We start from the raw sequence: 27,760 nt of genomic DNA, 5'->3' as shown, positions 1-27,760 counted from the left end.
TTCGTCCTTCGCTCAGATTTCTTCAGATTTCAAACTGTGGAAATGAACCACTTTTTTCTCTCGTCATAACTTTTTGTTGGATTTCCACAGAGACCTGAAAATTTCTATGACTGTTCACCAAAGCCTGCTGTCTCTTACGGTGAAAGAATGATATCGATACTCCAAATAGATTTAGAGTTAGAAAGCGTTGTTTGAGGGCAAGTCAAGGCAGTTTTTGCTTCGCTCTGCTCAGTTATGGTGCATTAGAAGTCTAATATCTTTAATAATTCATATTTTAATGATAAATTGTTAACACTGGAAGATTCCCCCATCTCTTCTGAACAAAACGGTGTAAGAATGACCGCTCTAGCCCCTACGGTTAGGAAATTATGGTCATTTGTTTGAGGGGAGTCCTCACTATGAGAAATAGGCTGCAATAATCCTGTGCCTCTCTGTCCTGCGTGTGTAAAAAGATGCACCTGTTTTGGCGGGAAAACGTAAACAGCCACTCTGATTGGTGGATTTAAATTCGGCAGCTCTCTCCCTCTGTGTGTGTGTGTGTGTGTGTGTGTGTGTGTGTGTGTGTGTGTGTGTGTGTGTGTGTGTGTGTGTGTGTGTGTGTGTGTGTTTAGTGGGAGAGAGAGGACCCTGCCCTTATTTGGCAGCATGTCATTGTAGGATTTAAATTGAATATAGTTAGACTGGTTGACTGGATTAGAGCCTGTGTTTGTGTGTCCCTCTGTGCATTTGTGTTCCAATATGCCTCCATATTTGTAATTTTGTAAGTTATTACTATTCTGCTAAATCATACTATTTCTGCTTTTCATAGGATTTGTGCCTAACATAGTATTTCTGCTTTTTATAGGATTTGTGCCTAATATAGTATTTCTGCTTTTTATAGGATTTGTGCCTAATATAGTATTTCTGCTTTTTATAGGATTTGTGCTTAATATAGTATTTCTACTAAATTATAGTATTTCTGCTTTTTATAGTATTTGTGCTAAAACATAGTATTTCTACTAAATGTAGTATTTCTGCTTTTTATACTATTTGTGCTAAATTATAATATTTCTGCTTTTTATACTATTTGTGCTAAATTATAATATTTCTGCTTTTTATACTATTTGTGCTAAAACATAGTATTTCTACTAAATGTAGTATTTATGCTTAATCATACTATTTCTGCTTTTTATAGGATTTGTGCCTAATATAGTATTTCTGCTTATTATAGGATTTGTGCTTAATATAGTATTTCTGCTAAATTATAGTATTTCTGCTTTTTATAGTATTTGTGCTAAAACATAGTATTTCTACTAAATGTAGTATTTATGCTTAATCATAGTATTTCTATATATTTCTGCCAGGTCCCCAGGCAGCCAATCCTCTGTGAGGACTTAGACATTCAAATTTTCAAATCAGGGCCTGCATGGTTTCCCAGCCAATCATATATGTGTCCTGAGGCATTCAAATTTGCATATTGGGGCCTTCATGGCTTCTAAGCCAGCCAATTATATCTGAGGGCTGAGGAATTCAAATCCACAAATCAGGGCCTGCACGGCTTCCCAGGCAGCCAATCATATATGTGGCCTCAGGCATTCAAATTTGCATATTGGGGGAATTCGTGGCTTCTAAGTCAACAAGTCATCCATGTCGTATATCTCTAAAAATTCACATTTTAATGATAAATTGTTAACACTGGAAGATTCCCCCATCTCTTCTGAACAAAATGGTGTAAGAATGACCGCTCTAGCCCCTACGGTTTGGAAATTATGGTCATTTGTTTGAGGGGAGTCCTCACTATGAGAAATAGGCTGCAATAATCCTGTGCCTCTCTCTGCTGCGTGTGTAAAAAGATGCACCTGTTTTGGCGGGAAAAAGTACACAGGCTCTCTGATTGGTGGATTCAAATTTAGCAGCTCCCAGGCTGACCTAGAAACTTACTTTTCTCTCCCTGTGCATTTTTTTTGCTGATTTTTTCATTTAACAAGTATATTTGAGGGACCCTCAGCATGTTCAGCATTTTTTCAGCTGTCCATTTTGCTTTTCCAATTTTTCTGTTTAACTTATTACTATTGTGCTAAATCATACTGTTTCTGCTATTTCATAAGATTTGTGCTTAATATAGTATTTCTGCTTTTAATAGGATTTGTGCTTAATATAGTATTTCTGCTTTTTATAGAATTTGTGCTTAATATAGTATTTCTGCTTTTTATAGAATTTGTGCTTAATATAGTATTTCTGCTAAATTATAGGATTTGTGCCTAATATAGTATTTCTGCTTTTTATAGTATTTGTGCTAAAACATAGTATTTCTACTAAATGTAGTATTTATGCTTAATCATAGTATTTCTATATATTTCTGCCAGGTCCCCAGGCAGCCAATCCTCTGTGAGGACTTAGACATTCAAATTTTCAAATCAGGGCCTGCACGGTTTCCCAGCCAATCATATATGTGTCCTGAGGCATTCAAATTTGCATATTGGGGCCTTCGTGGCTTCTAAGCCAGCCAATCATATCTGAGGGCTGAGGAATTCAAATCCACAAATCAGGGCCTGCACAGCTTCCCAGCCAGCCAATCATGTATGTGGGCTCCAGGCATTCAAATTTGCATATTGGGGAATTCGTGGCTTCTAAGTCAACAAGTCATCCATGTCATATATCTCTAAAAAATCATATTTTAATGATAAATTGTCAACACTTGAAGATTCCCCCATCTCTTCTGAACAAAACGGTGTAAGAATGACCCTTCTAGCCCCTACGGTTAGGAAATTATGGTCATTTGTTTGAGGGGAGTCGTCACTATGAGAAATAGACTGCAAAAATCCTGTGTGTCTCTGTGCTGCGTGTGTAAACAGAAGCACCTGTTTTGGCGGGAAAAAGTGCACAGGCTCTCTGATTGGTGGATTCAAATTCAGCAGCTCCCAGGCTGACCTAGAAACTTACTTCTCTCTCCCTGTGTGTGTGTGTGTGTGTGTGTGTGTGTGTGTGTGTGTGTGTGTGTGTGTGTGTGTGTGTGTGTGTGTGTGACAGAGAGAGAGAGAGAGAGAAAGGCTTTCAATGGGATGACCTCATTTCTATATATTTCTGCCAGGCAGCCAATCCTCTGTGCGGACTCAGACACATATCACATATCAGGGCCTGCACGGCTTCCCAGTCAGCCAATCATATCTGAGGTCTTCCGTTTCCTCTCTCGTCATATCTCAGTGACGGTTGTACAAAGAGCAATGAAAATCGCAGTCAAAGTACACCAAAGTCCACTGATTCAGCCAGTAGAAGAATTATGCTTCTAGTCCACCTAGTGTTTGAGTTACACAACGTTTTGTAACTGCAAAAAATGGGGTTTTCCGCCTCTCACCGCGATCTAAATCTGACTCCTCATCACCCTGTTTTTCAAAGTGGCTCCTCTCTTTCCAAGTGGCGCAGTTGGTAATGACACGGGTCTGCAAACCAAAGGTCGTGGGTTCGATTCCACCTTGGTCAACATTTTTTTTTTCCCTACAAATTAATACACTGTCACAGACCAGTAATTCATATTCATCATTTATTACAATTCTGCAAACTTTTATGATTTTACCAGCTTCTGTTATCTTATACTATTTCTCCTAAATTCTTGTATTTTTGAGAAGTTATCATGTTTCTGGTAAGTTACAATATTTCTGCTAAGTTCTGCTATTGTATTTCTGCCAAGTATTATGTTTCCTCTAAGATATTGCAGTTCTGCGAAGTTATTACATTTTAGCAAAGTTCCTTTGCTTCTGCAAAGTTTTTACAATTTCTGCAACTTTTCAGCTTTTTCAGCTAGTTTTAGCAGACAGCTTCAGCTTTAAAGCATTTCAGAATTCATGATTACAACCAATATGTAGTAGAATAAAAGAAACAAATGTGCAATGAACATATCAGGAGTCCCTGTTAAAAAGTCTCATAGCAGTGGGGTTAAGGGACCTCCTGAACCTCTTGAGTCCTGCAGTGGAGTGAGATGAACCTCTGCAGCTCCTACTGTGAGGATGCTTAGGCGATCACCAACACCAGCTCCTTGGTGTTGGTGTTCAGCAGAAGACTGTTCTTATTACTGCAGTCAGTTAAATAAATCTATCATAATAAAGTACATTTTAACATAATGACCTTGTGTTTATTTATGTCTTTTAACCATTATTTCAAATTCAAAGAATCCTGTTTTAAACATTTATTAAACTTATAGAATTAAATTTCTGCTAGTTGCTTTTTGTTGCAAAAAAATCTAGTATAATAATATTTAAATTTACATATATTTTTCACGTTTTCCATGCCAATTTTGTGTAATTGCAGAGTTTCCCACTACCCGTGAATGCCTCTTTTTTTAACGTCTCTGCCTGACTCCTGAATCTCCGTCCACTCTCAGCTCGATCCCCACCGGTAAGCGCTGCTTCTCTGTCTCTCTTTTCTGAAATGAAATGTCTATAAGCTGTATGAGGGATTTACCCAGTTGTTGTTAGTGACTTATGAAGCCAGTCGAAGTATAAGTCATGTTAAAGTAACACAATGGCTGCTTTTTTAGTGAAACGTTGTAATTTTACTATTTAAAAGGAGTGTTTGGTATGCTAGCCCTAAGTGCTAACGCCTAGCCTAGCTGCTATAGGCCCAGTGTGAAATTAATATGGTTCATTTGATTGTTTATTACAGTTATTGTGTTGTATTTGGTTCATTCGGTGTGTTAGTGTTTCTGAGTCTGTTAGGGAAGCTGAAGTTAGTTCTCTTCACAAATCAGTCAGTTAAAACGGCCTCATTCTTTCGGTTGTAAGGTAATGAGCCGTCATTTTAGAACCACTGATTAGCTGCTGAAGCAGCAGGGTCGGCAACTTCAAAGGAGCCATTTTACCGCCATTAGCTGTGTCCCAAAACGTCGGCTGCATCTTTCGGAGGACCCAGCCTTCGCGGTCTACGTGGACCGAGAAGGCTGTGAAACTGGACGGTCTAGCCTTCAGATTTGCGTCACCGCTGTCTCGCTGGAGTTTAATAAACTCGGCCGTCTGCTCCTTGCTATTTAAAATATAACAGGACACTGGCGTAAATTCTCGACCGTTTAACGTTTATTGAGCTATGTGAAAATCCCGGAGGAACCCACCAGATGGATTAATAAAGCTTTATTTAATCTAATAATCTAATAACTTTGATCTCAGCCAAACCGATTTACTCCAGAACAAATAAAACACAGAAAAAGGCAAACAATTACATTTTTAAGTTATCAGAGTGACTTGTATATCATGTTTAACCTGAGTAGCGAAAGAGCGGGGGTCTGAACCCCCCTCCCGGCTTGCCATCTGTCACCCACCGGCTCGGTGGGTGACAGACGTCTCTGAAAACGTCGGCACACTTTTGCAAATATGCGATGTCTTGATAAACCAAGCAGATACTTGCAATTTACACCGCTACTTTCTCGCCTAAAAATATGTTAAAAGTTTATGAAATGAAGGACTCATTTGTCGGCCGCATTTGAGACAGCCTTCGTCGACTGGCTGTGACATAATCGGCCTTCAAATGCGGCCTCCGGAGGATGCAGCCGACATTTTGGGACACAGCTTCTGACTGAAAGCCGGGAGAAGAAGAGTCACGTGCCTGTACCGGTGTGTTTTTGTGCTGTGGGTTAATTAACAGAAGGGAGAGAGAGAGTGAGGATGAAACACATAATATAAGAATAATAACATCTCTTAACAAGAAGTTTTTTTTAATTAGGTAATTTTAGTTTTTTAGTTAAATTTTAAGAACTGTTTAACAAACACTTGTTTGTGCAGGTTGTTTTTTTTTTTTTAAATAAAACCTTCACCTGCAGTTCTGTTTAACTTCTCACTTTGTGAAAAACTAACGAAATATAAAAAACGTCCACCTTCAAATAAATAAAATGCAGCAGTGCACCATTAATATTATAAATATGATATGTAGATATTTAAAACAACAGCATATTAAATGATACTGTGTGCAGGTGATAATATTTTTAGGAAGCAGAATTTGAATGCAGACGAACTCAGATGTTGAAGCCTACAAAAATATCATCCAAGCTTTCATTTATGATTGTTCATGCTTTGAAATTGTGATGTCAGAATTTGATAAAGTGTGCAGAGCTAGGTGTAGTAAATCATTGCTTATTAAATCTACTGTGTTATCTAATAGCACCAAACTAATAGAGCTATCACATAACTGAGAAACGTGTGTGGCTTATTACAAATGGATGAAAGCACATTTTACCTTAATGAAGATGTAATCTTTAATAAGGTGTAGAAAAAAGAGGTGAGTTGTTTGTTGCTGTGGTAAACAAAGAAGTGTACTGAATCTTTTGTACTACACAGAGTGATGCAGTATTGACTGTGATGCTGATTTGAGTTGTCTTATTCTGTGTTTTTGTGCTTTGTCTTTTGTTACACAGAGTGAAAGAGATCTTTGGTTTTGCCTTTGCTGGTAAGTAAACAGTGATTGTAACTGAAGCAGTATGAACCTGGCATTGCGTAGCACATTTGGCAACTTACATACAGTAGTCTGACTTTTTGTGATATGTTTCCATTTACTGATTGGCAAAAACACAAAGTCATAATGAAAAACTAAGAGAACCAGAGGTGTGAGTGGACATTGTTAGGTACATTACAGCCAGTGTGTCTAATTAGTTTATCACTTATTTGGTGAATATAATGTGTTTTAAAATTAAATAGAAAAGTTGCCAAAAAGGTACACTGCAAAATACATAAATATTCCTAGCAACGGGTACAATGAGAGGACTTTTTAGTGTAAAAATTTAAGACATTTAATTTTAATTACAAAACATGGTGCACCTCTGCTATTGTAACATGTCAATATTTATTTTAAGATTTACATATTCATATCAGACATGATGAGGTTTTCTGTTGCTTCTGATTTATATAATTACTTTGTATCTAACATTTTTAAAAGTTTTGGTTTTCACACTTTACTAGTACTGACCTGTTGTAGAAAATGTTGGAGCCACAAAGCTTCTGTGTAGGAAATATTTGGTATATCCTGCACTTGTGCCAACAAATATTGGTGGCTATTCTTTGTATTTCTGTAGTAAAGAATGCTTTTATTACACTTGCTATAGCCATGTGAGACGCTGCAGTTCATTTATCTCCTCTTTAGACTACAGTAAGCTCATAAAGCCTTAAATAAATTTACTAGTTAATTTATGTCACAGTAAATTGGATTGTGTGTGAAGAGGCTCAACAGTCTGAATCATCAAACAGTGATCTGATGAATTGTTTCCTTTCTCTAGACTGCTGATCTGATCGTCTCAGTCTGGTAAGTAAAGGTTTGTCTGAGGTGCAGTTCTGGGAAATGTTTCTCATTATAGGAGATTCAGTTTAGTGCAGTGAGTCAGCACAGCTCTTGGGAATAATCAGATCATAGAAAAGTCTATGTAAACATTTCCAGACTTACAGATCTCTCTTATCATCATAGTACATTTTTAATTAGGCCCTAATATCGGCCATGCTAAGTTTATTGTAGATTTAGTGGAGTGTGTATTAAACATGCCCCAAATTTGACTGAAAAATGTAGAAACTGCTGTTTAGGAGTCATCTGTCTCCAAATTTTTCATTTTGCCAAAAGTCATACTGAGTAAATTATTTTTTACTTTTATGTTAACTGCTCCCCAGACATTATGATATACTGTTGTACCAGGTAAGTACACACAGAAACGGGAATTTGAGACCTTTGGGCATTTAGGATCATGTGAGTTGAGTGCATGTGAAGTGTTTAAAGCAGGTGGTCTGAAACTGTCTGCTCTGACTTCATTGTGTGGGTTTAGCTTGACCATATAATGTTTATAGTAAGTTACTATAGCACCATATCTTGGTTTACAGACTCTGTTTGTTTTTATTGTGTTAATAGAATGCGAAAATGTCCTTAGAAATGTTCCACCACCATATGATAAACATTTTTATTCAGTTGAATCTAATAATGTACTGTACAACTCTTCAGTGTGTAATGATATATATGTTCTGTATTTTTCGGACTGTAAGGCGCACTAAATTCTAAGGCACATTAAGCCAAACAAAACAGATAAGTCAAACTTTATTCAACTCATTTACAATAACTCTCAAAATTGTTCAGTTGTAAGACATAAAATACAGAACAATACGCTTACTTTTCAGGATTTATGGACTGATGAATGTGGATTGATCAGTTTGAAATCTGCTACATAAGCATGGCTCTCAACAGGTGCCAGGCCCTTATACACACACACCATATTATGTTGAAGCACAGTACGAATTACTCTACGAGGGTGCTGACTATGGTAGCCATGCTCCGACGATACATCAAGTGGTGCTGCTTTGTAGCTTACCAAAGTCATACTAAAACATTTGACAGAGTGCCGTGTACCACATAGAATTGGTTTGAAATCAGTAAGCACAACCATACATAAGGTGCACTGTCTATTTTTGAGAAAATTAAAGGCTTTTAAATGTGCCTTATAGTCTGAAAAATAGGGTAAAGCCAGGTTTATTGGAAGTGTGTCTAATTCCACTTTCTTTCTGTCTTACAGGTGACCTGCTGCAGAAAACCCTCTCCCTCTATCATTAACAAGCCATTAACAAGCAAATTCAGTCTGTCCTATCACTCTCCCTCTCCCTGCTCCATCTTTTTTGACAAGCCATTCTATCTTCTATCATTTCTCCGCCATGTACTCTATCTAATTTTGACAAGCATAAGCCCTAGTTTGACAAGAAACCAAGTTTGACAACAAACCAAGGTTGACAACAAACCAAGTTTTTGGAAATTGAAGTTACCGCAACTTCGACGATCTGTTTTCAGAAATCTGAGAGATCTCTGCTCTCACTGCTCCTTCTTTCCTGTCGTTAAACTCTCTCATATCCACTCATTTTACTGGAAATTACAAGTAAGAAGTTGAATATACAGTACAGTAGAAGTCACTGTAGAAACTATTTACACAGCCCTAAATTTGTCATTTTAATTTTGCATTACACTTTGGAATAAACATTGATTGGCTGTTTGGCTTACAGGTGCAATTACTTTGAGAAATTATATAAAATATACACCTCTTAAAGGTTTATTTGTAATAAGACAATCTGGTTATTTTGTAATATATACATTCAGACTGCTCTATTTAGATAAATATTAAATTAGATTCAAATACATTTTTCAAGTCTGTTTCACTGGCTATAACATTTGACTACAAGTTTAAACTATTATTATTTAAGGACAAACCCTTTTTTTGTCACTCAGTGTAAGTATTCAGTTACAATTGTCATCTAGAGGCTGCCCTGAGAACCCAGACTTCCTGTTTCCTGACTGCTGCAGAACATCCAGCTGAAGAATCCTCATCGCCTGTCATCTGATCACTACACCACCACAGCTCCTTATATTTGCTTTAGATTTTAGATATCTGAAAGATTTACACAAAGTCTACTTTAAAACTAAGAGTTTTATTATAGCCTGTTGATTGATTGTTGAGATTTATTCTGCATATTACTTCACAGAAGTATAGACCTATTCATTAACCAGTCTGGTTAAAAAAAAAAAAAAGTATAATATACAGTTTTTGAAAAAGCTACAATAAAACTTTTTAAAGATCTTTCCATAACTTTTATATTGAGTTTGTATTTAAGTCAGCCTTTTACATCAATTAAACAGTTATAAGAACACTTTACCATTTGTATAGTTTTACATTTATCCATTTAATAGAAACTTGAGGAGTTTTTCAGTGTTTACAGGTTGATTTTTGTATACATTTGTGTATAAATACATATAAGGTCCAGTTTGTACTTGCACAAAATGCCAAGGAAAGGTCAAAGGTCACAGTCCCAGAAGCTTAGATGGCAAAAGCAGAAGGAACAGGTAAATCTTTCTCAGACCGGTGAGCAGGTAAAGGTGTCTGTTACAAGTATTCCCAGTCCAGAAGTGCAGCTCAGCGTTCAGACAGCCGCAGTGTCTTATGCAGATGTGGTAAAGAGAGGTGTTTGCTCATCATTGGTGCCAAATGCTAAAGTACAGCAGGTAATCCAAACTGAACCCCAGCTAACTGTGCAAACGCAGCATGATGGAGAAGCTCCAGGACCGTCTCATGTACAGGTTACAAACAGTGAAAGTCGTCCACAAGTGAGTAGCATCTGTGCATCCCGAAGCCAGGCCAATGCTAAGTATGGAAAGTACCGGAATCAGCAATGCATGGCGAACAGTTTGGTTTTCCTGTCATTCTTACACGAGGATGAATTCATTACCAGAGCAGATCTTAACCGTGTGTTGGACAAAGGCCATGCCGTGTATTCAGATGCCAGAAAGAGGTTTGTGAACAGCGTGTTTCTAGCCTGTGATGAACTTCCCACTGTGATCATCAGCCGCAGACACGAGTATCAAGTCGACATGTCTCAGTTTGCTCTTTATGGCACATTTGACGGTACAGATCATCTTCCGAGCCTTGAACAGGGACTACAGTGTTTGGCTTCAGACATTTGCTATGCTTTGCTAGTCATGGGAGGAACCGCCATTGCAGTTTCCAGGCTGACTTCAGGTGAATACGCATATTTTGATCCTCACCCACGTAAGTCTACAGGAATGCCATTGTCGCTAAGTGTAAGTGGTGGAACTGCAGTTATGTTAAAATTCACACGTCTTAACGACATGATTGACAGGATCAAACGTTTGTACCGAATGTGTAGCATCGCACCAACCTGTACCTATGAGCTACAGCCTGTTGAGTTCCACAGTGAAAACGTTGCTGACCAAAGAAATGCTGATGAAAACAGACAAACAGCTACAACTGTTCCAGCACCAGCTTTAAATGAACCTAAATTTGAAACCCCCAAATCCACTGAGAAAACACAGAAAACTGTGGCCGACACTTTAGCTACTGAAGTGATGTCATCCAGAGTGGATTATTCAAATGAGCCAGCTGCTGAGCTGAACAATTCTGATTATTTAGAAATAGAAACCTCTGCATCTTCTGTAAGAGACACTCAGGTAACAAAAGATTCTGTTCCTCTGAATGATTTAAACACTGCCTCCTGTTTAACTATGACAACAGATGAACTCTCACATAAACTGTTGAAGCATAATAAACAGCAAAGGAGAAAGATTAGGAGACGACTGTTGGTCCAAGAAAAACTACCACAGAGAAGGGAAAATCAGAAAAAGAAAGAAAGACAGATGTACGCTTTTGATGAAAGCTTTAAGGCAAAGAAAAAAGATTCTAGCAGAAAGTCTCATGATCCTGATCACAGACAGAAGAAGAGTGTGTACAAAAATAATCTGTGTAAACTCAATGCTACATATAGAGAGAAACAGAGAGAACATTTTAGAAAAATCTATAGAGATAGTGCTAAAATTAGAGAGAGAAAAAGAGAACGTGTCATAAGGATGTATAAAGAAGATTCTTCATTCAGAGAAAAGCAGAAGGAACGTATAACAAGAACATATAGAGAATCTCCCATTTTTCGAGAAAAGCAGAAGGAACGTATAACAAGAACATATAGAGAATCTCCCATTTTTCGAGAAAAGCAGAAGGAACGTATGAGAAAAACATATAAAGAATCTTATAGACAATCTCCTATATTCAAAGAACAGCAGAAGGAACGTATAAGAAGAAATTACAGAACTTGTGCTGGATTCAGAGAGAAACATAAAGCTTACATGAGGTCATATGTTTCTAACCTATATAAAGAAAGTGTAGAATTTAGACAGAAAAAAAAATGTTACATCACTAAACGTTATGGAGAAGAGAGACAATTTCAGCAGCAACACAAGGACAATATGAGAGAACGAATGAGAGTAAAATATTGGAACAGTATTTCTTTTAGACAGATGCATAATATCAGATGTGCAATGAAAATAAAAAGAAAATATCGTCAGATGCATCGACCAGCTGACAGTTTACAGTGTCATCCAGAGAACACTTTAATGAATGAGGCCATATCTCGTTTCAGATCCAACATTAAGTCAGCACCATCTTATGTTTGTACTGTTTGTCTAAAAGCTTCTTTTCCTAATCAGGTGAAAATCTGCAAAAGAGAAAATTACTCAAAACACCAAATTGTAGCTCAGCAGTGTCTAACTGGTAAATTTGTTCATGTGTGTGACGAAGCATGTCATGATCACTGCAGCTTTCCTGTTGAGAGAAAAAAGGAGTATATCTGTCACACGTGTCACAGTTCCCTCAAAAGTGGACGCATGCCAAGACTTGCTGCTGTCAACGGTTTAGAACTGCAGGATATTCCAGCTGAACTGTGCGATCTCAACATTCTGGAGAGACATCTGATTGCCAAATGCATACCATTTGCTAAGATTATTCCACTTCCAAAGGGCAGACAGAGACTCATACGTGGTAATGTGGTGTGTGTACCATCTGAAGTCCAACAAACAGTTGACAGTTTACCGAGGATCAGAAGCCAATCACAGATCATGAGGATAAAGCTGAAAAGACGACTGTGCTACAAAGGCCATCAGCTGTTCCAGACTGTCACCTGGTCTAAACTCATTCAAGCCCTGCGTAAACTCAAACAAATTCATCCACAGTACACAGATATTATTATCAGAGATGATGCATTGCTTTGTGATCCAACGTTACCTGATGATGACAGCAGTGATGAAGCCAGCATGGGAAGTGATGATTATGATGAAGCAGATTTAATGGAAATTGACAACTATGAAAAAGATGCCCTTTTGTGCGAAAGTGAGTCTGAAAGTGACCAAGCTATTAATATGCAATCCTGTGATGAACAACCAGAGGAACAAAATCCAGATGAACCAGAAAGTGATTTGAACAATGGAGGTTTTGCTCTAGAAAGTTGTCTGCAGCCTGTAGACATTTCAGAAGAGATTCTCTGTTTCACTGATAACACATATTGTGTGGCTCCTGCAGAAAGAAACAATCCTGTTAGCTTCTTCAGAACTCCTCATTTGGAAGCCATGGCATTTCCTGTGCAGTTTCCTACCGGTCAGAATACACTGGATGAAAAGAGACTTCTTAAACTCACACCAAGTGCTTACTTCAAGTCAAGGCTTTTCAACATTGATGCAAGATTTGCTAAAGACACAAATTACCTGTTTTTCTCACAGTTTGTCACTGAAATACATTTGGCTAATTCCAGCATGACAATACAGCTAAGGAAAGGTAAAACTATGACCAAAGATGGACGCAAAATCACATCGGGAATGTTACAAAGTAAGACAGAAGTAGAGAAGCTGGTAAGAAATAAAGATGCAATCAGATTTATGCAGCCACTCAGAGGAACTCCAGCTTACTGGCAGAAAACTACCAAAGATTTATTCAGTATGATTCGTCAAATAGGAACACCTCAGTTCTTTGTCACTTTCTCTGCTGCTGAGATGAGATGGCCTGAAGTGATTCAAGCAATAAAGAGACAGCAAGGTGAAGAGGTTGATTTTGAAGCCCTGGACTGGTCAGAAAAGTGTGAAATTCTAAGATCAAATCCAGTAACCACCATGCGGATGTTTGATAAGCGTGTTGAGGCTTTGTTCAGAGATTTGCTTTTTTCTCCTGCACAGCCCCTTGGTGAGATCATTGATTACTTTTACAGAGTTGAGTTCCAGCACAGAGGTAGTCCACATATACACATGTTGCTGTGGATTCGAGAAAAGGTAGAAGCAGATGTGGATGATGACCAAACTGTCTGTGACTTTGTGGACAGATACATCTCAGCTCAACTCCCTGATCCAGAAAAACAACCTGAACTGCACAAAAAAGTCTCTGAACTACAAAAGCACAGCAAGAACCACACAAAGACATGCTTTAAGAGTGTGAACTCTGGTTGTAGATTTGGGTTTCCAAAACCACCATCCACAAGAACAATGATTGTGAGACAGGATGAGGATTCAGACACTGAAGCTGCAAAAGCCAAACTCAGACCTTTGTTGAACCTGCTGAAGGAACCTGAAGCTGCTTCCCTCACCATAGAGCAGATTCTGTCACGATGCAACTTGACAATGAATGAGTATGAACAATGCCTCCAGAACATAAACAAGAAAACAGCTCTGATTCTGAAACGTGACCCAAAGGACTGTTGGATCAACAATTACAACCCAGATCTGCTTGAAGCCTGGAACTCTAATTTAGATGTCTCATTCATTTTGAATGCCTATTCATGTGTAGAATACCTCTGTAAATATATAACAAAGAAAGAATCTGGCCTCTCTGAATACCTGAAGACAGTTATCGATAACTCTGATAAGAACACCGTCAATGAATGTGATGAAATGAGAGCTGTGATGCAGGCTTACTCAAAAAAGAGAGAGATTAGCGCACAGGAGTGTGTGACTCGAGTCTGTGGCCTAAAAATGAAAAAATGTTCCCGCAGTGTTGTATTTGTACCAACAGATGATAACCCAGTAAAAATGAGTCGGCCCATGAGCTTCCTGGAAAGCACAACACATGACAGCTGTAATATTTGGATGACAAGTTTGAGTGATAAATACAAATGCAGACCTGAGACCCCAGAATATGAGGAAATGTCGCTGGCTGATTTTGCTGCCCTGTGCCGGTTGGTGAGTGGTCCAAATGAAGGAAAAGATGTGCTTCCTCTTCTAAACCAGCTTGGATTTGTACAAAGGCGAAAGAATGATAAACCAGCTATAATCAGGTATTACCACTGTTCACAGGAAAAAGATCCTGAGCAATATTATGGTCGACTGTTGAGACTTTACCTTCCACACAGATCAGAGCAGGAACTGAAACCACAATGTTTCCAAACCTATCAGTCCTTCTACAACTCGGGTTTTGTGCGACTTCCATGTTCAGACCACAGTGAGTCTGTGAAACGGATTGTGAAAAGAAATAAAGACAAGTATGAGAAGAACTCTGAGGATATTGAGAGTGCACTGGAAGAGTTTGAACAAAATAGGGATGTTGTGATCGATGAATGGTGTAATCTTGCTCCTGAATCTGAAGTTGTGAGGCTGCAATGTGATGAGAATCTTCCTGAGAGACATTCTGATGATGAGAACGAACAGGAGAATGTTCCCGACTACAGTCGTCAGTCTGATGCTGTAACAGAGATCAGAGCCATCAGAGAACAACCTGCAGTAGATCCAGCCGTGGTACGTGTAATGTATCAGAATCTGAACCAGAAGCAGGCCTGCGTGTTCTATACTATAAGAGACTGGTGTATTCAGCGAGTTTGTGGTTTGAACCCAGATCCATTTTTCTTCTATATCAACGGTGGTGCAGGAACTGGAAAGTCACATCTGATTAAATGTATTCACTCTGAAGCATCAAAGATCCTGAGCAGACTGCCTGCTAATGCAGAAGAAGCTGACATATCAAATCCAACTGTTTTACTGACTTCATTTACCGGTACAGCAGCTTTTTCTATCAATGGCTCTACATTACATTCTCTACTGAAACTACCCAGGAGTCTGAAACCACCCATTCAAGGACTTGGTAACCAACTGGATGAAGTCAGATCTGAGCTGATGAATGCAGAAATTATTGTTATTGATGAGATTTCAATGGTTTCAAAACCCCTTTTTGCCTATGTGGATGCAAGACTGAAACAAATCAAAGGCACTCAGAGACCTTTTGGTGGAATGTCAGTTTTAGCTGTTGGAGATTTTTACCAGCTGCCACCAGTGCGACAGTCTAAACCTCTCTGCGTTTACGATCCAGAACAGATTGACCTATGGCAGGAACATTTTCAGATGATCACTCTAACCGAGATCATGCGTCAGAAAGATGATGTGGCCTTTGCAGAGATGCTGAACAGGATTAGAGTGAAAGAAAAGACGGATGAGCTTTCTCAGTGCGACAGAGATTTGTTGTCACAGGCTGTGACTGCACCAGAAGAATGTCCAACTGAGGTCTTACACATTTATGCCACCAACAAGAATGTGGAATCCCATAACACAGATACCCTGAAGAAGCTTCATTCAAACATCATAATCATCACTGCAGACGATTTCCAGAAGGATAAACGTACAGGCAGAATGGAACGAAGAGACAAACCATTTACAGGTGGGAGAAATGATTTACCTGACACTCTGAATGTTGCTGAAGGAGCTCGAGTCATGCTGACCAGAAACTTGGACACACTAAACGGTTTAGTCAACGGTGCTTTTGGTATACTGGTAAAGGTGGTGAGATCTGAAAATGATGGACACATAATCAAACTGGGGCTCAGAATGGACAACCGGCAGCCTATGAGACACAACCGCAGTGCTAATGCAGCATCTGATGATCTGGTTTACATTGAGAGAGCAGAGGAGAGTCTGAAGTTTAAAGGAGCGGTACGCAGACAGTTTCCTGTAAAGCTAGCATTTGCCTGCACAATTCACAAAACTCAGGGTCTTACAACACAGACAGCTGTAGTTTCAATGAAGAACATTTTTGAACCAGGTATGGCTTATGTTGCTCTCAGCAGGGTGACGTCTCTCAGTGGACTCTATTTGCAGGACTTGGATGAGAAAAAGATTTACTCCAATCCCGAGGTAACTGCAGCACTCCAAACCATGAGACAAGCCAGCGTTGAGGAAATGATGCCTCTTCTTCAGGTCAGAGAAACAGCCAGCAGACTTGACACTCTTACACTGATCCATCACAATACGGAGGGTTTGCCATCTCACATCAGTGACATCAAGAGTCATCATGAAATGTGTTTAGCAGATGTTTTGTGTCTCACAGAGTCTCACCTCCAAGGCTCCTTTGTTGCAGACAGTCTTCATTTGGATGGCTACACCATGTTCAAACGCAACAGACATGTGTCCTACACAAACTTTCCTCACATGGCCAGCAGAAGTGGTGGTGGAGTTGTTGTGTATTTGAGGAATCATTTTCAGGTTCAGGTAAAACAGTATCTGCATAATGTCACTGATCTTGAGTTTTTAGTGTTGAAGGTTCAGGCTCCATTCCCTGCACTCATTGCTGTTGTGTACAGACCCCCTGACTACAGTTTGACACCATTCATGCAAAACCTGGTAAGTCTTTTAGATTCCCTTGAAATAATGGACTGTCACCCAATCATTGTGTGTGGAGATTTTAATGAGAACCACTTGCAGAGTGGAAGAAAACAGATTCTGGAGCAGTTTCAGTCGAGAGGGTATTCACAGCTGATCACTTCTGCCACTACAGACAAGAACACCCTGCTTGACCTCATTTTTATTTCTCAGCCAGATCAATGTCTCCATTCCGGTGTTCTGAGATCATACTACAGTTACCACAACCCTGTGTTTTGTGTCCTGTCCTCGAGCCAATCATGAAGTCGTCTGGTGAGTTTTGAAACAATTACAGATCATGTTTGTTACAGAGTTTACTGATTGTAGAGTATGAAAAAGATTTTTCATTGGAAAAAATTGTCTTCCCTACTCTGTCTGTAAGAAGACCCTTTCTTATTGCAATGTTATTAATCATGTCACCAAATCATGGCTGTACTTCATGCAGAGCCGGGAGATCTGCTTTCTGTTATCATGCACCTCAGATCTGAAATATACTGCATTAAATGGACATAATTTATTTTTTATTCTCATGTTTTAAATGACTAAATCTACTTATACATTTTTTCAGGGATGTTAATTGTCATCTCCTTTTTTGATACTTTTTTTACTCTGACGTATGTATCTCAACAAACGAGATCTTCCCCTCCAAGATGCTTTCAAATATGAAATAGTAAATAAATAAATCACAGATAAATGCAGGTATTTATTATGGGTCACATGAATAAATACAGACAATTATATTTTCTTGATTATAGTAAATTTTGTAGAATCAAATGTTTTTTGGATGAATGAGGTTTTGCTTATCATGTTTTACAGGTAAAAAATGTTAAAAGTTTTAAACTATCTTTAGGCTACCAGAGATGTCTATAATTATACATTATGTAGAGAAAAACATTTTCACAGCTTACAGAATTTGTATAAAAACTGATTTAGAAGTACATGGAAAGTTTCTGCATCAATTTTCTGACTTGAACTTTATCCGGGTGGGTTTGGGTTTGGGTGGATAAAGGCCAAGTCAGAATTCTCTGAGCAGCTGGAAAAAGCTGCTAATAAACAAAGACATCAGAAAGCGGGGGCTTTAGGTGTAGCCCCCGCTTTCTGACGCACTAATTAGATTTAGTAACTGACACCCCATACCAGCATTATATAGACACTTGGGGGCTGAGATGGGTGGGTGGGGAGGGGGGGTGGGTGGTGTTAAAAGCACTTTATGTTTTGTAGATGTATTTTTTTCAGACAGGGCACACACAGTCCTGTTTCCTTTGTGGGAAAACCTTCAAACTTCACCATCCTCAGCTGAAACAACAACATCTTAACACCATCTTCATGAACTGCTGAGCCAAACCTGATCCATCAGTGCTGGACTGCACAGATAACTACATGCCACACAGAGACTGCTGTTTTATGAACTGCCATACCAGTATGTCTTCAATGGAGAAGATGACACACCCATCACCTGACCTCCTGCCTGATCTGGAGACCATCATGATGCTGCCACACTACACACCTCTGAGACCATGAATGATGACTCCTACTGAGGAAACTGTATTTCCTGTCAGAGATGCTCAGTGATCCTCAGAGCAGAGAGAGGTATGATTCTTTATCTTTGATAAAAAATGTCAGTGTTTTTAATTCAATTAATTAATTAAAATCCTGTTTAGTGCATAAATAATTCCACACTCAAATGATTATACTTGTTGACACTTTTTGAGTTTTAATTCACATTATGGATTACAAATCTATGCTTTTTCTACTCTGTCTCTCTGTGCAGGTATTGCTGTCTTCTGAGTTCTTCAGTGTCCCAACTGAGACATTCAAACCTCATTGCAGAGCTCATGTCTTTCCTCACCATCATGTGAGTGTGAGATTGCTCTGGATTCTGGTTATGTGGCCTGCAGCACCTATAAGGTATTTCAACATTGTTCATTGCATAACTTATTTGTAGTTTTTAGGCCTTAACACAAATAAAATGTTCCTTTTTCTGTATTTTTTAGAACAAGCTCATCCAGTGTGCCTGCATTCCAGCTTCTTAGACTCTACTCAAGTGGACAGAGTATCAGTGTTTGGCCACTCTTACAGACACCGACTTCTGTCAACTCACTGCTACTGATCAGGCACCTGACTCCAGGAAGACAGAGGGCTGCAAGCCTGTCATCGTTTCCAGTGTGGCTTTGTATTCTTGGGGTAGCATCAGATTTTTCCCACAAATATTCAAAGGTAACACTTATTTTAAGCGTAGTTATTAAGTCAAAAGTCTTCCCTTGTGTTAATTTTATTTTTTTTATTTGTTTTTGTTTTCTTTTAGATTTATGTGCAGTGATCGGATGTGGTGGAGCTTTGTTAACTGTGTGGAAAACATCTGTTTGTGATGATATTTACAATGAGGCTTTAAGGTGACAGTTTCCATGTAATTTCAATCCTTTTACTAAGCAAAAACATGTTTGCAATTAACATATTTTTTTTCAGTTTTGTCTTTTGGATTTATGGTTAACATTCCTCTGTGACAGCAAATACTAAACTGGTCCAAGTAACCAGCATATCATTGGTCAAAGGCAAAAAGGACCACATGTCACGCTAGCAATGAATTATTGACTGTGTTTGTGTCACCAGATTTAACAAACAATATCAGACATGAAACTGAACTCTGGATTAATGTGCAGATTTTTTTTGTGTTTTTTTTTATTGTTGAATAATTATTTTGTAGAACAAACCCAATCTATTTACCCAAACAATGTAACTTGTTTGGGTAAATAGTGGATTAATATATCTAAGTCTATAAGTATAGCAAGCTGAATTCATACAGACACACAGCTCTAAATCCTGGATTGTAGGATGTACAAAAATGATCATGTGATTATTATGGACATTTAAATAACTATATCTATTGAACCATTACATGTATTCTTTTTAGAAATTACACAATCTCAAAATGTGAAAAAAGAAAGTGTTTAAGAGAATAAATAATGTGTGTTTGTATGAATCCTGCCTTAGTATGGGGTGTCAGTAACTACATTAGTATAGAGTAGGTCTAACAGTGGTTTTCCACATCTGCTCTAATACAGCGGTCCCCAAACTTTTTTGCGCCATGGACCGGTTTATGCCCGACAATATTTTTCATGGACCGGCCTTTAAGGTGTCGCGGATAAATATAACAAAATAAAACTAGTACCGGTACCGAAAAAAAGAAAATTTATTCATAACACACGTCAAAAGACCCAGGAAAACCGAGTTAACGATAAAAACGATAACAAAATAACGCTGAAAACCGATAAAAACCCTGAAAACGATACATTTCACACCTGAGCCTCATCTCTCGCGGCCCGGTACCAAACGACTCACGGACCGGTACCGGTCCGAGGCCCGGGGGTTGGGGACCGCTGCTGTAATATATATAGATAATGGGTCAGACATATAAAGTCATTTTGAAAAGTTCATAAAGGTCATTTATATGTGTTCCTCTTTATCATTTTATATCAGGTCAAACAGCTGACTTGAGTTTTGATCAGAGTAGAACCATAACATTCATGCTAATGGTTCTACTGTTTACAGTTACTTTATGATGGATTTCACCCTGGTCACAGCACTATGTGAAAAGCTGTTAGAGGTAAAGTTAAGCCAATTAATACCTCATCATAAGTCACTCTCTAACGCAAAGCAGTGATTATTTTTCACTGTAATTTATTCCACAACGATGTTCTTTATTTGATCCTTGTTTCTTTAAATATGCAAATCGATTGTTCAGCTGTGTGACTCTCCACACCTCAAATATATCACAATGTGGACTTCATTTTGACAGTATTTTGTAGATTGGTACCATATTTATCATCAAATCAGGAAACTGTAAACTAATTGAAAAAATTAAGCTTATGAAAATTTTAATGTGGCATAGGAACATGTTGTTTATCCTTGCCAAATGGTATTTACACAAAACTCCAGCAAATCAGAGGATATATTTTTGTCTCTCACTTGCTATATATGTGTATATTTTTGCAGTTAATAGCCTATCATGTGTCTGCGCATCTTAGGGCCATAAACATAAACATGGCAAACAAGGATATGTTCACAATTCCAACAGATGCTTCAATTGTTTGTATAGATTTTAGATCAATTTGATTTGCATTTTCTATTAATATTTTTCTGTTTGTCCCAAATGGTATTTTTATTTCTTTATGCCATTATTGTAATCATTGGAAACAACTGAGTAAATATTTTGTATCATATGTTTCTAAAAATATTTGAATGTTCTACTTTTCTACTACTGGTTTTCTACTTTCTAAACTTTCTGCCACTTTTTGGCATTTCAATAACATTATTTTTGGGTGTTTTAATCTCTGACCGCAGCATCTTGTGCATTTATTACCTAAATGTTGTTTGTGTGGGTCTTGCCTTTGTTATGTTTTTTTGCCATTTTTAGATTTCACCAGCTGTGCAAACTCGCAATTTTACCTTGGTTTTGTTCCACATTAGTTTATCTGCCGGCACGTTTTCTTCCTTTTCTAATGTTTTTGGTAATTTTTCACAGTTAAACAAGTAACTTTGAGGTTACTTCAGCATTTTCAGCTGTTATCTGTTGACAGTTTTGCCTAATTATTACATTTCTGCAAATTTCTAGCAGTTCTGATAAGTTGTAATATTTCTGCCAAGTTTTTAATTTTCTACTAAATTATATTATTCCTGCTAGGTTACACTACTTTTGTTTGTTATGTTATGTTAAGTTATGTTATTCTAAATTATTGCATTTCTGCTAAGTTATTACATTTTTCTTAACTTGATATTGTTCTGCAAAGTTATTAAAATTTCAGCAACTTTTTAAACACTGACTTTGATTTCTTCAGCTTCTTCAGCTATTTTCAACTATTTTCAGCAGACAGCTTCAGCTTTACAGTTTCCTCTAAGTGATTGCAGTTCTGCTAAGTTATTACATTTTAGCAAAGTTCTTTTGCTTCTGCAAAGTTTTTACAATTTCTGCAACTTTTCAGCTTTTTCAGCTACTTTTTGCAGACAGCTTCAGCTTTAAGCATCCACACTGCATTTTCGCAGGAAATGCAAATTTTTCTAGTTGTGTGGATGCTTTAAGCATCCACACTATTGAGTTCCTCTTGATACTTCCGTACACTTTTTGGCACTTAACTACTTCCACAATTTTCAGCCGATTTTCACCGTTCAAATTCTAAACTATTCTGCTATTTCTGCTAATGTGTGCTATGTCTTTTGGTATTTTTCACTATTATACTTTTTAAAATATTAAGCTTAATTTGTCACATTGAAATGAATGGGAAACTTCTGCAATTCTGCTAAAATTTTCTTGTTTTTGAAACTTAACTACTTCCTCATATTTTCACGTAGAACAACCATTCAAACTTTAAAATGTTCTCAAATTATTGGGCTATTCAGGTATAAATCAGCTTTTTCAAATCATTTACTGTTTTACTTTTATGCCTCTTAAAGTTTTCAGTTGCAAAATTGTGATTTTTCACAAAATACATGCGTTGTTATGGTTGCTATGCACTTGGCTTCCAGTGTGCCACTGAAGGTTTTGCAGTCTTCTCTTCATGTCTGAACAACTTCTTGCTACTTGCTCAATTTTCAGTCAACTTCCACAAATTATACATCAAAACGTAGGTATTTTTGCTGGCCTTCCGAAAATGTCACTATCATTGTTGTGGGATTTATAGAATTTTGGCAAATCTCCTCAGACCAACACAAAGTCGCAAAACTCTCCATAGAAAGTCAATGGAGAGTTTGTTCAAAATCACCACTTGATTTCTGTAATGAGAGGCATATTCGAATCGTCATATCTCCTTAATGAAGCAAAGTTAAGACATAAGGCTTGTCCCAGTATATCTTCAGACACTCCTGACGCTCACAATTCAAGAATTATTTTCTCACCTATTACCGTTCTGAAATGAGTTAGACTTGTTTGAGGGTAGGAAATTCGTCCTTCGCTCAGATTTCTTCAGATTTCAAACTCTGGAAATGAGGCACTTTTTTCTCTCATCATATCTTTTTAATGGATTTCCACAGAGACCTGAAAATTTCCATGATTGTTCACCAAAGCCTGCTGTCTCTTACGGTGAAAGAATGATATTGATACTCCAAATAGATTTAGAATTACCAAAGGTTGTTTGAGAGCAAGTCAAGGCAGTTTTTGCTTCGCCTCTACTCAGTTACAGTGTATTACAAGTCATATATCTTTAATAATTTATATTTTATCTCTGAATTATGAAGACCTGAAGATTCCCCCATCTCTTCTGAACAAAACGATGTCTGAATGACCGTTCTAGCCCCTACGGTTAGGAAATTATGGCCATTTGTTCGAGGGGAATCCTGAATGTCAGAAATACACTGAAGAAAACTCACACCTCTCTCTGTGTCTGTGTGTGTAAGGGCTGACTACAGCAGGTGCAGCTAATTTAACTGACCTACATATACCAAGCCCAGACTCTCAACAGCTCCTGTTCCCTTTACTGTCTGTGTATGTGTGTCTGTGTATCAATATTTGTCCTATGTTTAAGTATTACTCCTCAATCATAGTATTTCTGCTAAAGCAAAGTACTTCTACTACATCTTAGTACTTCTGCTAAATCATAGTATTTCTGCTAAATCATAGTATTTTTGCAAAATCATGGTATTTGTGCAAAATCATGGTTTTGGGGCTAAATCATAATATTTCTGTTATTTTATAATATATGTGCTGAATATATTATATGTGCCAAATCATAGTATTTATCCCAAATTATAGTATTTATGCCAAATTATAGTATTTGTACTGAAACATAGTACTTCTGCCCAATCATAGTATTTGTACCCAATCATAGTATTTCTGCTAAATCATAGCATGTGTGCCAAATCATGGTATTTATGTAAAAACATAGTATGTCTGCAAAACCATAGTATATCTCTTATGTTATAGTATTACTACTAAGGCATAGTATTTCTGCCAAATCATAGTATTTGTACTAAATCATAGTACTTGTGCCAAATCATAGTATTTGTTGCACATCAGTATTGGAACCAAAACAGTATTTGTCCGAAAGCATCGTATTTGTATGGAGTCATAGTTTTTCTTCTAAATCATAGTATCTCAATCAAATCTCAGTAGTTGTGTTAAAACGCAGTATTATTGCCAAATCACAGTATTTCTGCCAAGTCATAGTATTTGTACCCAATCATAGTATTTGTGCCATGTCATCGTATTTGTGCCGAATCATGGTATTTTTGCCAAATCGTGGTATTTGTGCCCAATTAATAATTCTGTTATATTATAGTATTACTACTAAGTCGTAGAATATCTGTTATGTTATAGTGTATCTGCGGAATATAGTATGTGTGCCAAATCATAGTATTTATACCAAATCACAGTATTTGTGCTAAAACATAGTATTTCTGCCATATTGTGGTATTTGTGCAAGAACATTGAACTGTTATGTTATAGTATTACTACTAAGTCATAGTATTTCTGCGTTGTTATAGTATTTGTGCTAAAACGTAGTATCTCTGCCAAGTCATAGAATTACTGCAATTTCATAGTTTTTTTAGGAAATCTGTTATGTTATAGTATTACTACTAAGTCATAGTATTTCTGCCAAATCATAGTATTTGTGTGAATTTGTATACTGTAATATCACTGTATTATGTAGTAGCTAAGTAGGGGGCTGACTGTTTACTAAGTGCATCAGTGTAAATAGGTCATCTCTTGTGTTGGAGTGCCCTCTTGTGGCGCCTTTTGGGTAGTGCCTTAGTAAACGTGAACCCTGTAAGAAGTGGTATCATATGAGAACTGGTTTGGCGCAGTGAGATGAGTATGAGATGAAATTCTGCTGATTTACCTCTTTTCTGCCCAAATTCTGCTGATTCACCTCTTTTCTGCAACATTTTCAGCCTTTCCACCTCTTATCAGCACAATTCTCAGCAGCTTCCGCTCATTTCAGCACAATTGTCAGTCTCTCCACCTCTTCTTTGTGAGAAAGTGTTTGGCTCAGTGAGCTAAATAACCGCCCTTAGACCAGAAGGGCCAGGTTCGAATCTTGCTCAGGGCAATGTTTTTTTTTTTGTTTTTTTGTTTCAACTTTTTCAGCTTTTTTCTGCAGACATCTTCAGCGTTAAGGCATCCACACAGCATTTTCGCAGGAAATGCAAATTCTTCTAGTTATTATTCTAGTTGCTTCCGTACACTTTTTGGCACTTAACTACTTCCACAATTTTCAGCCGATTTTCACCGTTCAAATTTTAAACTATTCTGCTATTTCTGCTAATGTGCGCTATGACTTTTGCTATTTTTAACTATTATACTTTTTAAAATATTAAGCTTTTTTCCTTTAATTTGTCCCATTGAAATGAATGGGAAACTTCAGCAATTCTGCTAAAATTTGCTTGTTTTTGAAACTTAACTACTTCCTCATATTTTCACCTAGAACAACCATTCAAACTTTAAAATGTTCACAAATTATTGGGCTATTCAGGTATGATTCAGCTTTTTCAAATCTTTTACTGTTTTACTTTTATGCCTCTTAAAGTTTTGAGTTGCAAAATTGTGATTTTTCACAAAATACATGTGTTGTTATGGTTGCTATGCTCTTGGCTTCCAGTGTTCCACTGAAGGTTTTGCAATTTTCACTTCATGTCCGAACAACTTCCTGCTACTTGCTCAATTTTCACTCAACTTCCACAAATTATACATCAAAACGTAGGTATTTTTGCTGGCTTTCAGAAAATGTCACCATCATTGTTGTGGGATTTATAGAATTTTTGCAAATCTCCTCAGACTAACACAAGGTCAGAAAACTCTCCATATAAAGTGAATGGAGAGCTTGTTCAAAATCACCGCTGGATTTCTGTAATGAGAGGCATATTCGAATCATCATATCTCCTTAACGAAGCAAAGTTAAGACATGAGGCTTGTCCCCGAATATCTTCAGACACCCCTGACGCTCACAATTCAAGAATTTCTTTCTCACCTATTACCGTTCTGAAATGAGTTGGACTTGTTTGAGGGTAGGAAATTCGTCCTTCGCTCAGATTTCTTCAGATTTCAAACTGTGGAAATGAACCACTTTTTTCTCTCGTCATAACTTTTTGTTGGATTTCCACAGAGACCTGAAAATTTCCATGATTGTTCACCAAAGCCTGCTGTCTCTTACGGTGAAAGAATGATATCGATACTCCAAATAGATTTCGAGTTAGAAAGCGTTGTTTGAGGGCAAGTCAAGGCAGTTTTTGCTTCGCTCTACTCAGTTATGGTGCATTAGAAGTCAAATATCTTTAATAATTCATATTTTAATGATAAATTGTAAACACTGGAAGATTCCCCCATCTCTTCTGAACAAAACGGTGTAAGAATGACCGCTCTAGCCCCTACGGTTTGGAAATTATGGTCATTTGTTTGAGGGGAGTCCTCACTATGAGAAATAGGCTGCAATAATCCTGTGCCTCTCTGTGCTGCGTGTGTAAAAAGAGGCACATGTTTTGGCGGGAAAAAGTACACAGGCTCTCTGATTGGTGGATTCAAATTCAGCAGCTCCCAGGCTGACCTAGAAACTTACTTCTCTCTCCCTGTGCATTTTTTTGCTGATTTTTTCATTTAACAAGTATATTTGAGGGACCCTCAGCATGTTCAGCATTTTTTCAGCTGTCCATTTTGCTTTTCCAATTTTTCTGTTTAACTTATTACTATTGTGCTAAATAATACTATTTCTGCTATTTTATAAGATTTGTGCCTAATATAGTATTTCTGCTAAATTACAATATTTCTGCTTTTTATACTATTTGTGCTAAAACATAGTATTTCTACTAAATGTAGTATTTATGCTTAATCATACTATTTCTGCTTTTTATGGGATTTGTGCCTAATATAGTATTTCTGCTTTTTATAGGATTTTTGCTCAAACATAATATTTCTACTAAATGTAGTGTTTATGCTTAATCATCCTATTTCTGCTTTTTATAGGATTTGTGCTTAATATAGTATTTCTGCTAAATTATAGTATTTCTGCTTTTTATAGTATTTGTGCTAAAACATAGTATTTCTACTAAATGTAGTATTTATGCTTAATAATAGTATTTCTATATATTTCTGCCAGGTCCCCAGGCAGCCAATCCTCTGTGAGGACTGAGACATTCAAATTTTCAAATCAGGGCCTGCACAGTTTCCCAGCCAATCAAATAAGTGTCCTGAGGCATTCAAATTTGCATATTGGGGCCTTCGTGGCTTCTAAGCCAGCCAATCATATCTGAGGGCTGAGGAATTCAAATCCACAAATCAGGGCCTGCACGGCTTCCCAGCCAGCCAATCACATATGTGGTCTCAGGCATTCAAATTTGCATATTGGGGAATTCGTGGCTTCTAAGTCAACAAGTCATCCATGTCATATATCTCTAAAAATTCATATTTTAATATTAAATTGTCAACACTTGAAGATTCCCCCATCTCTTCTGAACAAAACGGTGTAAGAATGACCGTTCTAGCCCCTACGGTTTGGAAATTATGGTCATTTGTTTGAGGGGAGTCGTCACTATGAGAAATAGACTGCAAAAATCCTGTGTCTCTCTGTGCTGCTGCGTGTGTAAACAGATGCACCTGTTTTGGTGGGGAAAAGTGCACAGCCTCTCTGATTGGTGGATTCAAATTCACCAGCTCCCAGGCTGACCTAGAAACTTACTTCTCTCTCCCTGTGTGTGTGTGTGTGTGTGTGTGTGTGTGTGTGTGTGTGTGTGTGTGTTTGTGTGTGTGTGTGACAGAGAGAGAGAGAGAGAGAGAAAGCCTTTTAATGCGATGATCCCATTGTAAGATTCAAATTCAATATATTTAGACTGGTTGACTGAATTGGATCTTGTGTGTGTG

General features: G+C 37.6%; 1 protein-coding gene and 1 long non-coding RNA gene across 6 annotated transcripts; both read left to right on the top strand.

Moving 5' to 3' along the window:
- Positions 1 to 5,385: 5,385 nt before the first annotated feature.
- On the top strand, positions 5,386 to 9,117 carry LOC145431018 (uncharacterized). The gene is made up of 3 exons (XR_013911393.1): positions 5,386 to 6,408; positions 7,232 to 7,257; positions 8,504 to 9,117. It is a non-coding gene; the product is annotated as an uncharacterized LOC145431018 (long non-coding RNA).
- A 6,111-nt stretch (positions 9,118 to 15,228) lies between these two features.
- Positions 15,229 to 21,740, top strand: LOC113037463 (ATP-dependent DNA helicase PIF1-like). 5 transcript variants are annotated; one of them, XR_013911385.1, is made up of 3 exons: positions 15,229 to 17,193; positions 18,142 to 18,510; positions 18,692 to 21,740. XR_013911385.1 is itself a non-coding variant. In XM_080306297.1 (3 exons), exons 1-2 carry the CDS (start codon positions 15,406 to 15,408, stop codon positions 17,182 to 17,184), a joined length of 1,587 nt encoding a protein of 528 aa, XP_080162423.1. In that variant the 5' UTR covers positions 15,229 to 15,405; the 3' UTR covers positions 17,185 to 17,193; positions 18,157 to 21,740. The 5 variants fall into 5 exon arrangements, 4 of the variants coding, with proteins under 4 accessions (XP_080162423.1, XP_080162422.1, XP_080162421.1 ...); XM_080306297.1 differs by having other exon boundaries at positions 15,229 to 16,902; positions 17,095 to 17,193; positions 18,157 to 21,740; XM_080306296.1 differs by having other exon boundaries at positions 15,229 to 16,902; positions 17,095 to 17,193; positions 18,142 to 21,740.
- Positions 21,741 to 27,760: the final 6,020 nt, after the last annotated feature.

The sequence above is a fragment of the Astatotilapia calliptera genome, chromosome 9 (assembly GCF_964374335.1).
Source record: "Astatotilapia calliptera chromosome 9, fAstCal68.1, whole genome shotgun sequence".
Classification (NCBI taxonomy): Eukaryota; Metazoa; Chordata; class Actinopteri; order Cichliformes; family Cichlidae; genus Astatotilapia; species Astatotilapia calliptera.
The sequence above is the reverse complement of the archived record's forward strand: the minus strand, read 5'-3'. Positions and strand labels throughout refer to the sequence as shown.

Bases quoted from the DNA above. Each gene is read 5' to 3' on its own strand.
- LOC113037463 (XM_080306295.1), top strand. From the start codon at position 15,406: ATGAATGCAGAAATTATTGTTATTGATGAGATTTCAATGGTTTCAAAA.